The sequence below is a fragment of the Epinephelus moara genome, chromosome 9, assembly GCF_006386435.1.
Source record: "Epinephelus moara isolate mb chromosome 9, YSFRI_EMoa_1.0, whole genome shotgun sequence".
Classification (NCBI taxonomy): Eukaryota; Metazoa; Chordata; class Actinopteri; order Perciformes; family Serranidae; genus Epinephelus; species Epinephelus moara.
The window spans coordinates 35,706,441-35,719,367 of record NC_065514.1 but is presented as its reverse complement, the minus strand read 5'-3'; the positions used below and the strand labels follow the sequence as shown (position 1 = coordinate 35,719,367).

Here is a 12,927-nt window from a genome sequence, read left to right as displayed (position 1 = left end):
GGACACCACCTGGACAGCCAACGATTAAATGATGACATGCGGCTAAACATGTCATCAGTGGTCAGATTCGGAAGGGGTCCAGAGAAAACTACGGAGTCCGACATTGTTTTTGCATATTCACACACTGAGGCAATATTAATTTTAGTGACCTCCGATTGGCGTAACCGGGTGTCATTGCCGCCAACGTGAATAACAATCTTACTGAATCTACGTTTAGCTTTAGCCAGCAGTTTTAAATTTGATTCAATGTCGCCCGCTCTGGCCCCAGGGATACATTTGACTATGGTCGCTGGTGTTGCTAACTTCACTTCACGTGCTGCTGGTGTTGCTAACTTCACGACTCCAGTTTTTGGAGTCCCTGGGATGGGTGCTGGACAGTGCCCCGACCAGGGACTCCATTGTTCTGCTGGGGGACTTCAACGCTCACGTGGGCAATGACAGCAGGACCTGGAGGGGCGTGATTGGGAGGAACGGCCTGCCCGATCTGAACCCGAGTGGTGTTCAGTTATTGGACTTCTGTGTGGGTCGCAGTTTGGCCATAACTAACACCATGTTCGACCATAAGGATGTCCATCGGTGCACGTTGCACCAGGACAGCCTAGGTCGCAGGTCAGTGATTGATGTAGTTGTGTCATTTGACCTACGGCCATATGTTCTGGACACTCGGGTGAAGAGGGGAGCAGAGCTGTCAACTGATCACCACCTGGTGGTGAGTTGGATCAGATGGCAGGGGAGGGCGCCGCGCAGACCTGGCAGGCCCAAATGAGCAGTGAGGGTCTGCTGGGAACGCCTGGCGGAAGAACCTGTCAAGATGATCTTCAACTCCCACCTCCGGGAGAACTTCGACGGCATCCCGAGGGCAGAGGGGGACATTGAGTCCGAATGGGCCTTGTTCCGCTCTGCCATTGTCGAGGCGGTGGTTGCCAGCTGTGGCCGCGAGGCCGCTGGGGCCAGTTGCGGCGGTAATCCCCGAACCCGCTGGTGGACACCAGAGGTGAGGGGAGCCATCAGGTTGAAGAAGGAGGCCTACAGGGCATGGTTGGTCTGTGGGTCTCCGGAAGCAGCTGACGGGTACCGGCGGGCCAAGCAGAGCGCAGCAGCAGCAGTCGTGGAGGCAAAAACTCGGGCGTGGAGGAGTTCGGTGAGGCATTGGAGAAAGACTATCGATGGGCTCCAAAGAGGTTCTGGCAAACCGTCCGGCGCCTCGGGGGGTAAGGCGCAACTTGCTCACACTGTTTACAGTGGGGGCGGGGAGCTGCTGACGTCAACTGGGGACATTGTGGGGTGGCGGAAGGAATACTTTAAGGAGCTCCTCAATCCCACCACCATGCATTCCAGTGAGGAAACAGAGCCAGAGGTCTCGGGGGTGGGTTGTGAAATTTCTGGGGCAGAAGTCACCAAGGTAGTGAAGCAACTCCGTGGCGGCAGAGCCCGGGGGGTGGATGAGATTCGCCCTGGATATCTCAAGGCTCTGGATGTTGTAGGGCTGTCCTGGCTGACACGCCTCTGCAACATGCGTGGACATCGGGGGCAGAGACTGGGGTGGTGGTCCCCATCTTCAAGAAAGGGGAGCAGAGGGTGTGTTCCAACTACAGGGCGATCACACTCCTCAGTCTACCCGGTAAGGTCTACTCCAGGGTGCTGGAAAAGAGGGTCCGGTCGATAGCTGAACCTCAGATTGAGGAGGAGCAAAGTGGTTTTCGTCCCGGACGCGGAACTGTGGACCAGCTCCTTACGCTCGCCAGGGTGCTGGAGGTGGCATGGGAGTTCGCCCAACCAGTCCACATGTGTTTTGTGGATTTGGAGAAGGCTTACGACCGTGTCCCCAGGGGCATCCTGTGGGGGGTGCGCCGGGAGTATGGGGTTGGTGGCCCCTTGCTAAGGGCCATCCAGTCCCTGTACCGAAGGAGCGCGAGTCTGGTTTGCATGGCCAGCAGTAAGTCGGACCTGTTCCCGGTGAGGGTTGGACTTTGCCAGGGCTGCCCTTTGTCACCGGTTCTGTTCATAACTTGCATGGACAGAATTTCTAGGTGCAGCTGAGTGGTGGAGGGTGTCATGTTCGGTGACGGGAGGATCTCGTCCCTGCTTTTTGCGGATGACGTAGTCTTCCTAGCCCCATCAAACAGCAACCTCCAGCTCTTGCTGGGATGGTTCGCAGCCGAGTGTGAAGCAGCTGGGATGAGAATCAGCACCTCCAAGACCAAGTCTGAGGCCATGGTCCTCAGCCGGAAAAGGGTGGATTGCCCACTCCAGGTCGGGGGGGAGGTCCTGCCTCAGGTGGAGGAGTTTAAGTATCTCGGTATCTTGTTCACGAGTGAGGGTAGGATGGAGCGGGAGATTGACAGGCGGATTGGGGCGGCGTCAGCAGTGATGCAGGCGCTTAACCAATCTGTTGTGGTGAAAAGGGAGCTTAGCCAGAAAGCGAAGCTCTCGATTTACCGGTCGATCTACGTTCCAACCCTCACCTATGGTCACGAGCTCTGGGTAGTGACCGAAAGAACGAGATCGCGAGTACAAGCGGCCGAAATGAGTTTCCTCCTGCAGGGTGGCTGGGCTCCGCCTTAGAGATAGGGTGAGGAGCTTGGACATCCGGGAGGGACTCGGAGTAGAGCCGCTGCTCCTCCTTATCGAGAGGAGCCACTTGAGGTGGTTCGGGCATCTGGTAAGGATGCCTTCCGGACGCCTCCCCTGGGAGGTGTTTCAGGCATGTCCAACCGGGAGGAGACCTCAGGGCCGCCCCAGGACACGCTGGAGGGATTACATCGCCTGGCTGGCCTGGGAACGCCTCGGGGTTCCCTTGGAAGAGCTGACGGAAGTGGCTGGGGAGAGGGCTGTCTGGGCTTCTTTGCTGAGGCTGCTGCCCCCGCGACCCGGACCCGGACCCGGATAAGCGGAGGACGACGACGATGATGACGGCTGCGGATCTGGTTATTTACCCAAGGAGAGGAGTTAACAGGTCTGATGGTACGGGTAACTGTGGGGGCTATTTCATCTAAAATTGTGGAGCAGTGGGAGTTGAAAGCATGAACGAGAGAATCTACATCCGCATGAGGTGACTGAGCTTGGCCTGCACGGCAGTCAAAAGCTGCAGAAAATTTTTCCGCCGAGAGACTGTTAAGGATGCATGAACTTTTTGCTTGCTTCCCTGGTGTAATGTCAGCATCAAGTGATAGATTGAATAGAACACTTTTGTGGTCAGTTACAGGCAAATCCTCAGTACTAATACCCTTAATGTGAGTGGGACCAGATACATGTTGGTTCAGGTTAAATGACTGATATTTAGAAAATTTGCAGCAAAGCTGTTAGTGTTATCATTTACATGTATGTTAAAGTTGCCAGCCAGGAGGATTCTTTCATAATGAATGATAGATGATAAAAACTCACTAAAATCAGACAGAAAAGCACCATTTATGCCTGGGGGGCGATAAATTACACAACAATAAAATGGGTTGGAGCAACCAGTTTTGGTCATCAAAACTTCCAATTGTTGAAAAAGATCCAGTGCTCAACTTGCGGGTGGTAAACAGTCTCTGTGGACTATGGCTAGCCCCCCACCACGGCCCGAGGCCCGTGGGGCACAGGAGAAAGAGGAGTTTGGAGGACAAAGTTCAATCATTGAAACAAATTCCTGCTCTTTCTGCCAGGTCTCTGTTATCAGCAGGCAGTCCAAACCTTTGGCAACAAAGAAATTATCAGCAGGCAGTCCAAACCTTTGGCAACAAAGAAATCATTCAAAATGAATGATTTATTGGCTATTGATCGGGCGTTCAATAATGCGAAACAGATGCATCTGTGCATGTCAAGAGTAGCAGTGCAATTAATAAGGAATAAGTTCTGATAGCACCTGGGAGTATTGTGTGGCTTCACTGGATATGGTCTATCCGTAATTAAAACAGGAATGTTTGTGGAAGGGAAGATGTAATCTGTGGAGGCAGTATGAGAAGGGCCGGGATGGATAGGATGACTTAGATACGACGCAGAAACAGTGCTATTGCACTTGGAGCTATTTGTAGACATTAGTGGCAGTTTCAGTTGGCGCCTGTAGGGGGAGCGGTTACGGGAGGCAGTACTCACAGAGCTCACAGAGGGCATCTTAGAAGAGGAAGAAGAAGAAGAAAGCGCTTAGGAGGGGGTGTGGCATGTAAACAGTCACGTGCGTGTGTGTGTGTGCCATGGCGTGTACAGTGTACTGTATGTTGGCTGCAAGCATGCGGCTACCTAATTTACTCGGGTGCAGTCCGTCCTGCCGATAGAAAGATAGAAAGAGGAGACAGTGGCTCCTGGAAAGCAGTAAATGGTGGCGTTAAAAAAGCGGATATTTATCATTATGGAGTCCCCCACTATGGCAGTAGTTGGGGGGAACAATGGATGAGGAGGGGGGGCTAGCCCCATTGCTCCATGGGGGTTGCCGGTGAAGAGTGTGGCAGGGACACAACTGTGGCTGCGGGCTCACATGTCCCCTCACGGCAGGGAAGTCCGCCGGAGCGTCTCGCTCTGAGGGCAGCCTCTTTCACGATCTTCCGCCGGGAGGAGGAGGTCGAGGACCTGACCAAGAGTCCCGGTGCAGGTCCACTAGCTCCCTGGGCCCCTGGCAGCGAGACATTCACGGGGTTAGCAGGAGAAGAGAAGACAGATTGCAGCAGAGGGAATTCCTCGAGGCTCAGGATGTTAAATCTGTTTTCCAGCTGGAGCTCACAAGGTGGGAAAGATAGCGGAGTGGATTTCCCTCGCTTTTTTCCATTTACCATGGACCATGGCTCTTGGCTGGCAGTGGAGCTGTTTGCTCTAAACCTCGGGTTTGGGCTGCAGGTGAATGTAGCCTCAGCCCTCCTAGTTGCCCATTTCGGCATGGCCCCCAGCAACAGCCACGGGTCCTCAGCAGGAAGATGTGGAGCTGGAACTGAAGAAGCCGGACTGGATGTAACGTTAGCTGTGGCGTCGTTGTCATCGGTGTGGAGCTGAGTAGCCCGGACGGTCCACTTAGCTGGGGCCAAGCTGGCGGGGTGAGCGTCCACTGAAACCGAGGAGCCGGCATCAGACACTCGGGCGGTGGAGTCCAGATCCGCAGGGTTGCCAGGAGGGCCTGCCCCGATGGAAACCACAGAGTCTAGGAGAGCTTCCTCATCCCTGATCCAGTACAGGTTGGATATACGTCGCTCCAGCTCGGCGATTTTCTGGGATTTGTGGAGGCAGCTGTCACAGTCATGTGGAGAGGTGAGTGGACCTATGGGGGGCAGGTGGGTTGCCTAGGAAACAAAAAACAACTACGGCAGCAATGGAGTAATGTGTGGTGACGTAGTAAGCTTGTTGTATTAGTCGGGAGGCTACTTTCTCTAGCTTTTAGCAGTTCTTTTGAGCCACAAATGGAAACTTACACACGAGGACACCAAAAGGAGTCCGTGGCGATGTGTAGTCACAGATCAGGGAAAGATTTAGGTCCTGCAGAAAGCGACACTTACCGGTGCGGGCCCAAAGACTGGGCCCGTTGAGGTGAATGAATGTCCAAAAGCCAGGTAGCAGCAGTCGCTCCGGTGTGCAGAAAACGACAGGAAGGGTGTTAAAGTGGCATCAGGGGTGGTTGATGTGTTAACGGAGGTTTCTCACTCTCATGCTGGCAGTATCATAGTCAGTAATCCAGTTTTAGACAGAGAAAAGGGAGTTTGTTGCTAAAAGTTAGGTTAGGTTTTATTGTCCCCAAGGGGAAATTCTTTTCCACAGCACTGTACTTGTTGGACTCAGCATGAAAAACAATGACACACAAACACAGACACCATCAGAACACATCACACTGGCGAGCAGCACACAAAAAGCAACGACATACAGCATATAAACATGACACAATCAACGGGGCCTGTTGTTCAGAGCAGCTATGGCTGCGGGAAGCAGGCATTTCCCGAAGCGAGCCCTTCTGCACCTCAGCGTTTTATACCTGCGTCCTGCAGAAACGCTAACGTATTTCGGAGTGGGCTGTGTCAGCACTGGTCGCACAGATGCCCTAAAAACTCGAAATCTGCCAAACAAGTACACACGATCAGCCCTCCGGCCAGAGTGCACACATCAAAGATATAGAATTTAAATGTAGATCATTCAAGGTAGCGTAAAACTGGAAATAAAAGTTACATCTGAGAGCCGAAGTGACGGAGGACGCCAGAGAGCAGTAGCGCCTGACTTCCGGTGAGAGGTTAGTGAATGCACAGATTAGGAAGTGGCTTGGCCTACAACGATGCCTCACCAGCATAGGACTCTATGAGAATGGAGCCCTGTCCCTGCCCATCCTCAGTCTGGTAGAGAAGTTTAAGTGTGCCAAAACTAGATAGGACATGACCCTCTCAGAATCTCAGGACCCTGTGGTAAGAGGAACTGCTCCAACACTGACCACAGGCAAGAGGTGGACTCCAGCTGCTGCAGTGTTGAATGCAAAATCTGCCCTTCAGCACAGAGACATAGTGGGCCACGTCCAACAAGGCAGGGGGGGATTTGGCCTTGGAGAAATAAGACCTACCTGGCAAAAAGCTACTCCAACCAAACACCGGCTCTTGGTGGCAGAGGAGGTATGCCATCAAGAGGAAGCAGCAAGGTGTGCCAGAGCCATATCCCAATCCAAGCAAGGCTGCTGGATGAGATGGGAAGCAGTTGAGAGAAGGAAAATCACATGGGCTGGGATGCGGAGCAAGGAGTCTAATCTTCTGCACGTAATCATCAGAGCCACTTATGATGTCCTACCCTCTACTGCAAACCTAAATCTCTGGCTGGGAAAATACCCTGCTTATCCATTATGCTCACTGCCAGTATTACTTAAGCATATGCTGGTAGGATGTAAGACCAGCGTAACACAGGGAAGATACACCTGGCGGCGCAACCAGGTACTTAAGTGCTTGGCAGCTAAGCTTGAGACCAAGGGGGTAACCACCAACACCATGCCTCTCAAAACGCAGGTTAAGTTCCAACTGGCTGAATTGTTCGTCCGGGAAGGTAAAAAACAAGTGACAAGCCTTTTGCCTCCCAATTCAAGTCTGCTACATGGAGCCAGGGACTGGAAATACGCACTGACTTGGGCCAGCATCTCATAATTTCGTGTTTTCCTCATAAAACTAACTGTCACTTGGGAGGATGCCATGGAGGAGGCTTTTGAATGTAAGAGATTGTGCTATGCTGACCTTGTAACTGAGGCGGCGACTAGAGGCTGGAAAGCTGAGGTGTGACCAATCGGGGTGGGCTGCAGAGGCTTTGTTGCTAGATCCACCACTAGGGTCCTCGAGGAAATCGGATTAATGGGCAGGCCCAGAGGAAAGTGGTCAAGGATGCAGCATGTACAGCTAAGAGGTGCAGTCATTGGCTATGGCTGAAGAGAAAGGATCCCGTCTGGGCTCCTAGGTGACCATGGAGAAGCCAACCTTCTGACACACACACCCAGGCCTGATCAGTCTGTGGTGGGCCTCCCTTAATGGAGGGTGTCTCGTGATAAGGCCCAAACACCCGATGATGTTGAGGTGCACAACTGATAATGTGTCGATGGGTGGCTCTGCCAGTTGGTCACGGCCGTAACACCTATGCTCTGGCACAAAGTGTGTTGAAACTCCAGGGATTGTAACACTACAGTAGGAGCCATTCAAAAGTTCCCCTGTTTCCATGGCTGAACCTCGGCAGGTCCGTGGCAGATCCGTGACGCCTCCGTGCAAGCTTGCCACCTGCTCCGTGGAGTTAATTTAATCCCCCGCGATGACGTAGGAAATGCAGCCCTGACTTGTAACGCCCCTAGACACCTGTGTGAAAATGAGTTGCAATGCTTCATTTGTCCATGGGGAGGAGCAGTGATTATCACCAAAATACTGTAATATCTGCAGATTTGGGAAAGACGGCTTATCAGCTGGTCCATGGCTCCATGGAGCCACTATTTAGCCTAGTAGCATTTTACGACTAGGTCGAATTACAACTACTGTATGCAACCCATATTTTTTAAAATAATATTACCATGTGAAAAGCCAACAGGACGCTCTCTTTTTATCTTTCAAAACCTATACTTGTTCCTGTGTTTCCCGTTAATTAGGCTACCCCAGTGTAATTAAACTCCATCTCATTTACCGTGCTTTGGGTAACTTTGTTGCCGTGTTATCATGATTCAAACTGAGGTATTTGGAGAAGATCCAAGAAATAAATAACATTGATCCGTATGAGCCACCTGCAGCTGGAGCAGGGAGACGCGTTGCCACCCTGCACCTACATGCAGTTGGTTCACTACTTAGTTTTCGGCATTAGTTACTATACAGCCTGAGATCTGACAGCCTGAAAATTTAAAAGCCTGAAATCACTGGACAGTCCCACTAAGACATGGCATAATGGTTATGTGTGTTCTATGCGTTAAAGGCAGCCGTGGACCACACTTTGCCACGATGACACACACACACTCACTCACTCACAAGGTGAAACAACCTGATCTCACAGAAAAATAGCAAAAACAACTGCACCGGGCCGCTTTATTTTTTTTATTTTGGCTAGACTGTCCGCCGTCAAAACAGAGGGGTCTTTGTACTGTATGTGAAAACTTCGGCTACTTGTCAAATCCTGTAAAGTTGTGATTATAATCTCTTATTATTCAGTCTACAAGTAAAGTCTTAATGTAGGGCTTACTGTGTATTGACCAGATCTATACAGTTAGGCTACTCTACAAGATTCTATTCAAGACGTTGAAGAGACTTATTGACAGATGCCTTTCATGCAGTCCCCAGTGGCTGGTTTTAGATCATAAGGCAAGTCGCCTGTTTCAACTGCCAATCAGCTCGTAGCAAAGTCAGCTGGTCACGTGGGGCGCAATGACAGTTTTGGACAGAGAGAAGAGAGAAAAGAAAGGAAAAAAGAGGATCACCTAACCAATTTGTTTGAGGAATAGCTCCACGGTTCTGTGAGTGTGCAAAAGCATGCAGTAGGCTACCATCAATTTATTATTTTTGCACCCTCAGTTGACATTAAAAAATTAAAAAGTTTTCAAAAAAAAAAAAAAAAAAAAAAACCACACCACTCCGCCGACTGACGTGTAGCGCCGGTACCCGGTGTATTTCGGCTGTCAGAGCTGTGCCAATTAAACATGATGACGGCTCAACAAACGTTAAATGTTAGACATCAGTGCACAGGACACAAGGACAGGACTTCTGCTTCATTCATGGGTTTTTTACGTGCATCCGAGCGCCTGTGCCGTGCGTAATTCAACTGGGAAGGCACAGCAGAGCCAGCGGAGTTTCTTCACAAGAACACAAATAATATAAGATATTACACACAGTTTTACACACAGAATATCCTCTAAAACTCTCAATATCCTCGTGAATTGCCTTTTGCTGACAACAATCCCATGCAAAGCAGCAAGTGCAGAGTGAATGACTGAATGAATGAATGAGGATTCAAATTAATTAAAACGTACGCACGATGTATATTTTTTTCCTCTAACGGCCACTGCCGGGCTCCGTAATTTATTACAAAAAGGTCAACAAAACAGGTTTCCAAATTCAAAATAACTTGTAAACAAACGAAATCTTCAGTATTACACCTTTTCGATTATTTTTCTTTCAGACATTTTTTGAAGATGTGATCTCACTGATTGACTGAAAACAATTATACAATAACGAAAAAAAATAACATCCTAACGAAAATAGAAGTCTAATCAAGTAAATAGCCTTCAGAAAGTGCATCAGTAAAAGCCCGTTCTATACTGCTGCCCGCTGCTGACGCGCAGTGTGTGACTGAAATGTCTGCACTGCAGCCCTGTAGCTGTGCCATATTCCACAATATCCAAACTTCTGAATGGCGGATCCTTTAGAAAAACAAGGAAGGGCCGACATTTCGAATAATAAAGGCAGGAATTTTCGTAATGGTGGGACTTGTGATAAAAAGGTGAAGGACCGCCAGTCCGAATAATGGAAGTTAACATTCGAAGAGGCAAGGTTTTGGAAAGGCAGACAGTTACCCCTGAAAAGAGTCGTTGCTATAGAAACGATACGCTTCCACGTTTGATAAACTGAATGACTACAGGCTGTTTTTTTGTGAGAGAGGCGCCATCTCATGGCGATACCCTGCAATTGAACGAGTGGGCGTTTAGGATTAAAATAGGAGAGGGAGAGCGGGTAGAGCCAGCACGGCAGCTGGCTGGCAGCCGGCTGGAACTTGGCTAGGATTTGGCTGGGATTCGACAGGCAGCCGGCTGACAGCCGGCTGGGAAGGGGAACTTTTGAGTGGCTCCTACTGTATGTCCTAACTGATGAATTTATTCACCTCAAGATATCTGAATGAAATTAGTTTCATTAAGTACCTACAAGTCCACTTCAAGCTAGTTCCAAACAGCTTTTAGCATGCAATATAAATGTGTTATTTTGTCTTATTGTTTTTTATACAGTGGCAAGAAAATGTATATGAACCCTTTGGAATTTCCTAGTTTTCTGCATTAATTGGCCATACAATGAAATCCAATCTACATCTAAGTCACAAGTATAGACAAAACACAATGTGCTTAACCTAATACCACACAAACAATTATAATATTTCATGTCTTTATTGAACATATCCATTAAATGTTCCCAGTGCTGCTGGAAAATATGGGTTCACATAAGTTTTCTACCACCGTATTTCTGCATACTGGGTCCCTAAAAAGTCTTGGAATTGCATAAGTTGTGTTACTGGAAAACTGAGACTCTTGGGAATTCAATTAGCCCAATTTTATTCATGTGTAATGATGTTAGTAGTAGCAGTTTCATTGTAGTGAGAGCATTTTTGGAAACTGACATAACAATATAAAATGACCTACAGTGACCTCTAGGCACAGCCTCGTGGAACTTTAAAATTGCAAACGAGAGACCTTGGGCATTCACAGGATGTATGGCTTTCATAGGTATATTGACAATAAGCAATTTCCGCTAACACTACAATAACCCGCTAACATCTGGCTTTATAACGTAATGGAAAAGGTTACAATCGGCCCTCACACCCATGTCAAATGACTGTGCAGTAGTCACGGGTATTTATCAGCTCCAGCTCTAATCGGCATTGATGAAAACAAAAAATCTGGGTGAACATGTTAATTTGCACCCCCTGTACCAGTGAGATACAATGACGCACCACCACAAAATACCATCCGTCTCTGCCCAAGCAGTGCCCAAACACTGATCCAAATTAGTCTGCACCGAGTCTGAAAGAGAGACTAAATAAGTCAGAGATATATAAAAAGAAGTAACCTGTGTAACATTTTCACTAGCCTCCATGCTCCTCTACTATTAACTAACCTATTTTCCAGTCTGTCCATGATGTCGAATGTGACACACCAAAAACCCACAAACACAGAAAATCATACTCGTCTGCTGCAGAACCATGTACACAGCTACTGGCAATGGGAAAGGAGTATGCAGACTCTTTTAGCAGGGTTACCCGTGTTAAAAAACCCTGCGTACATGCCATAATTTTGGTGGAAAACGGGCATGACAAATACATACAAAGGCATAACTGTTGAATTTGGTCTATGGTAGTGAGGGATGGAGCAGAGGAGGCTTATCTATAATGGAAGACAAAGACATGCTTACAAACTTGTAAACGGTCTTCATGGCTGGGTTTGCTTTGGTCTTCACTGTGTTGAAGATAGCACCGCCCCCTTTCTGTTGGAAAAAATTGACACAGCATGTGTTAGTGACAGACAGATACCTGTGCCACACTCGCTGCATTTATTAAAGACCGATATCCGTTCCGCAATCTGTCATCTTGATAGGTGTATTATGAAGGTTTGCTCACACATGGAAATTGGTCAAACTGTATAAGAGCAAGACTAAAGGAGTAAAGCCTGCTAGCAGCACAAAGAGGCTGCTTTGTCCATTACAGAAGCAAAACACTTTCTCACTTTCTCTCTACATATATAAATATATATATATATATATATATATACATATAAATATATATATGTAAGCAATATCACAAGGGAGTGATGTTGTACTGTATATCGTCACGGCTGTAATTGCCGTGATGATATACAGTACAATGTCACGACCTCGAGTGTGATATTGCTTTTATACAACAGTTCAACAACAGCTTAAACAGCAATGCTGAGTAAGGAAATGTTAACAAAAGGTGATGAAATAAATGATTTAAGTATGTTATGTAACTCCGCGGGAAAAAAAAAACAGGTGTCTGTTGCCAGGCAACGCAGAACACACGCCAGGAACTCACAAGCTAGTTTGTATTTACATTGATCTGCAACTGTGTAACTTTGGCCAGTTCGGCTGATGAAATGCTGGCAAACCTGGATGTTGGCACGGCCGGATTCAGCTTCCACTCTCCCTCATCCACATCAGTACCTCATCAGATAATCATTGATAATTCCTGACCATGTTTGCTTAATTTTTTGCTCCTCTCCAGTTTATTGAGGTTGGCTGATGTTACACAAACACACCTGGAGGTCTGCACAGAAGAGTCCTGGCTTTCCTTTTCCTCGTCCTCTCCTGACGACTACTCATAATTCAATTCAAATGTAATTTTGGGGAAAATATCCATCTTCTTGGTGTAACGCTATAGTGTCAGTTTGCGTCAATGTAGCGAGTGTGACAGTTGGTTAATTAACAGTTGTATTTATATTTAAAACACCTGTGAGCGGAGTGATTTTACTGTTACAAGTTCCAGTGATGTTATACTCTATATCAGCACTCATGGAATGCCTCTCGTCCAATCAAATTACTTGGTCGGAACTAACTGTTGTATAAATATACATATACATATATATATATATATATACACATATATACACATGATAATTTATTTGAGGAATTTCAGTCAGGATTTAGAGTGCATCATAGCACTGAGACAGCACTAGTTAAAATTACAAATGATCTTCTGATTGCTTCAGACAAAGGACTCGTCTCTGTACTTGTTTTATTAGATCTTAGTGCGGCGTTTGACACAATT

General features: G+C 48.0%; 1 protein-coding gene across 5 annotated transcripts in view; it reads right to left on the bottom strand.

The window, feature by feature from the left end:
• dennd1a (DENN/MADD domain containing 1A) overlaps nt 1-12,927 on the bottom strand; it is a 218,242-nt gene that overhangs the window by 31,166 nt on the left and 174,149 nt on the right. For all 5 annotated transcript variants that reach the window (XM_050052661.1, XM_050052664.1, XM_050052663.1 and 2 more), the window contains one exon: nt 11,559-11,630. In XM_050052661.1, coding sequence (XP_049908618.1) covers nt 11,559-11,630 — 72 coding nt within the window. The remainder of the gene's footprint in view (nt 1-11,558; nt 11,631-12,927) is intronic.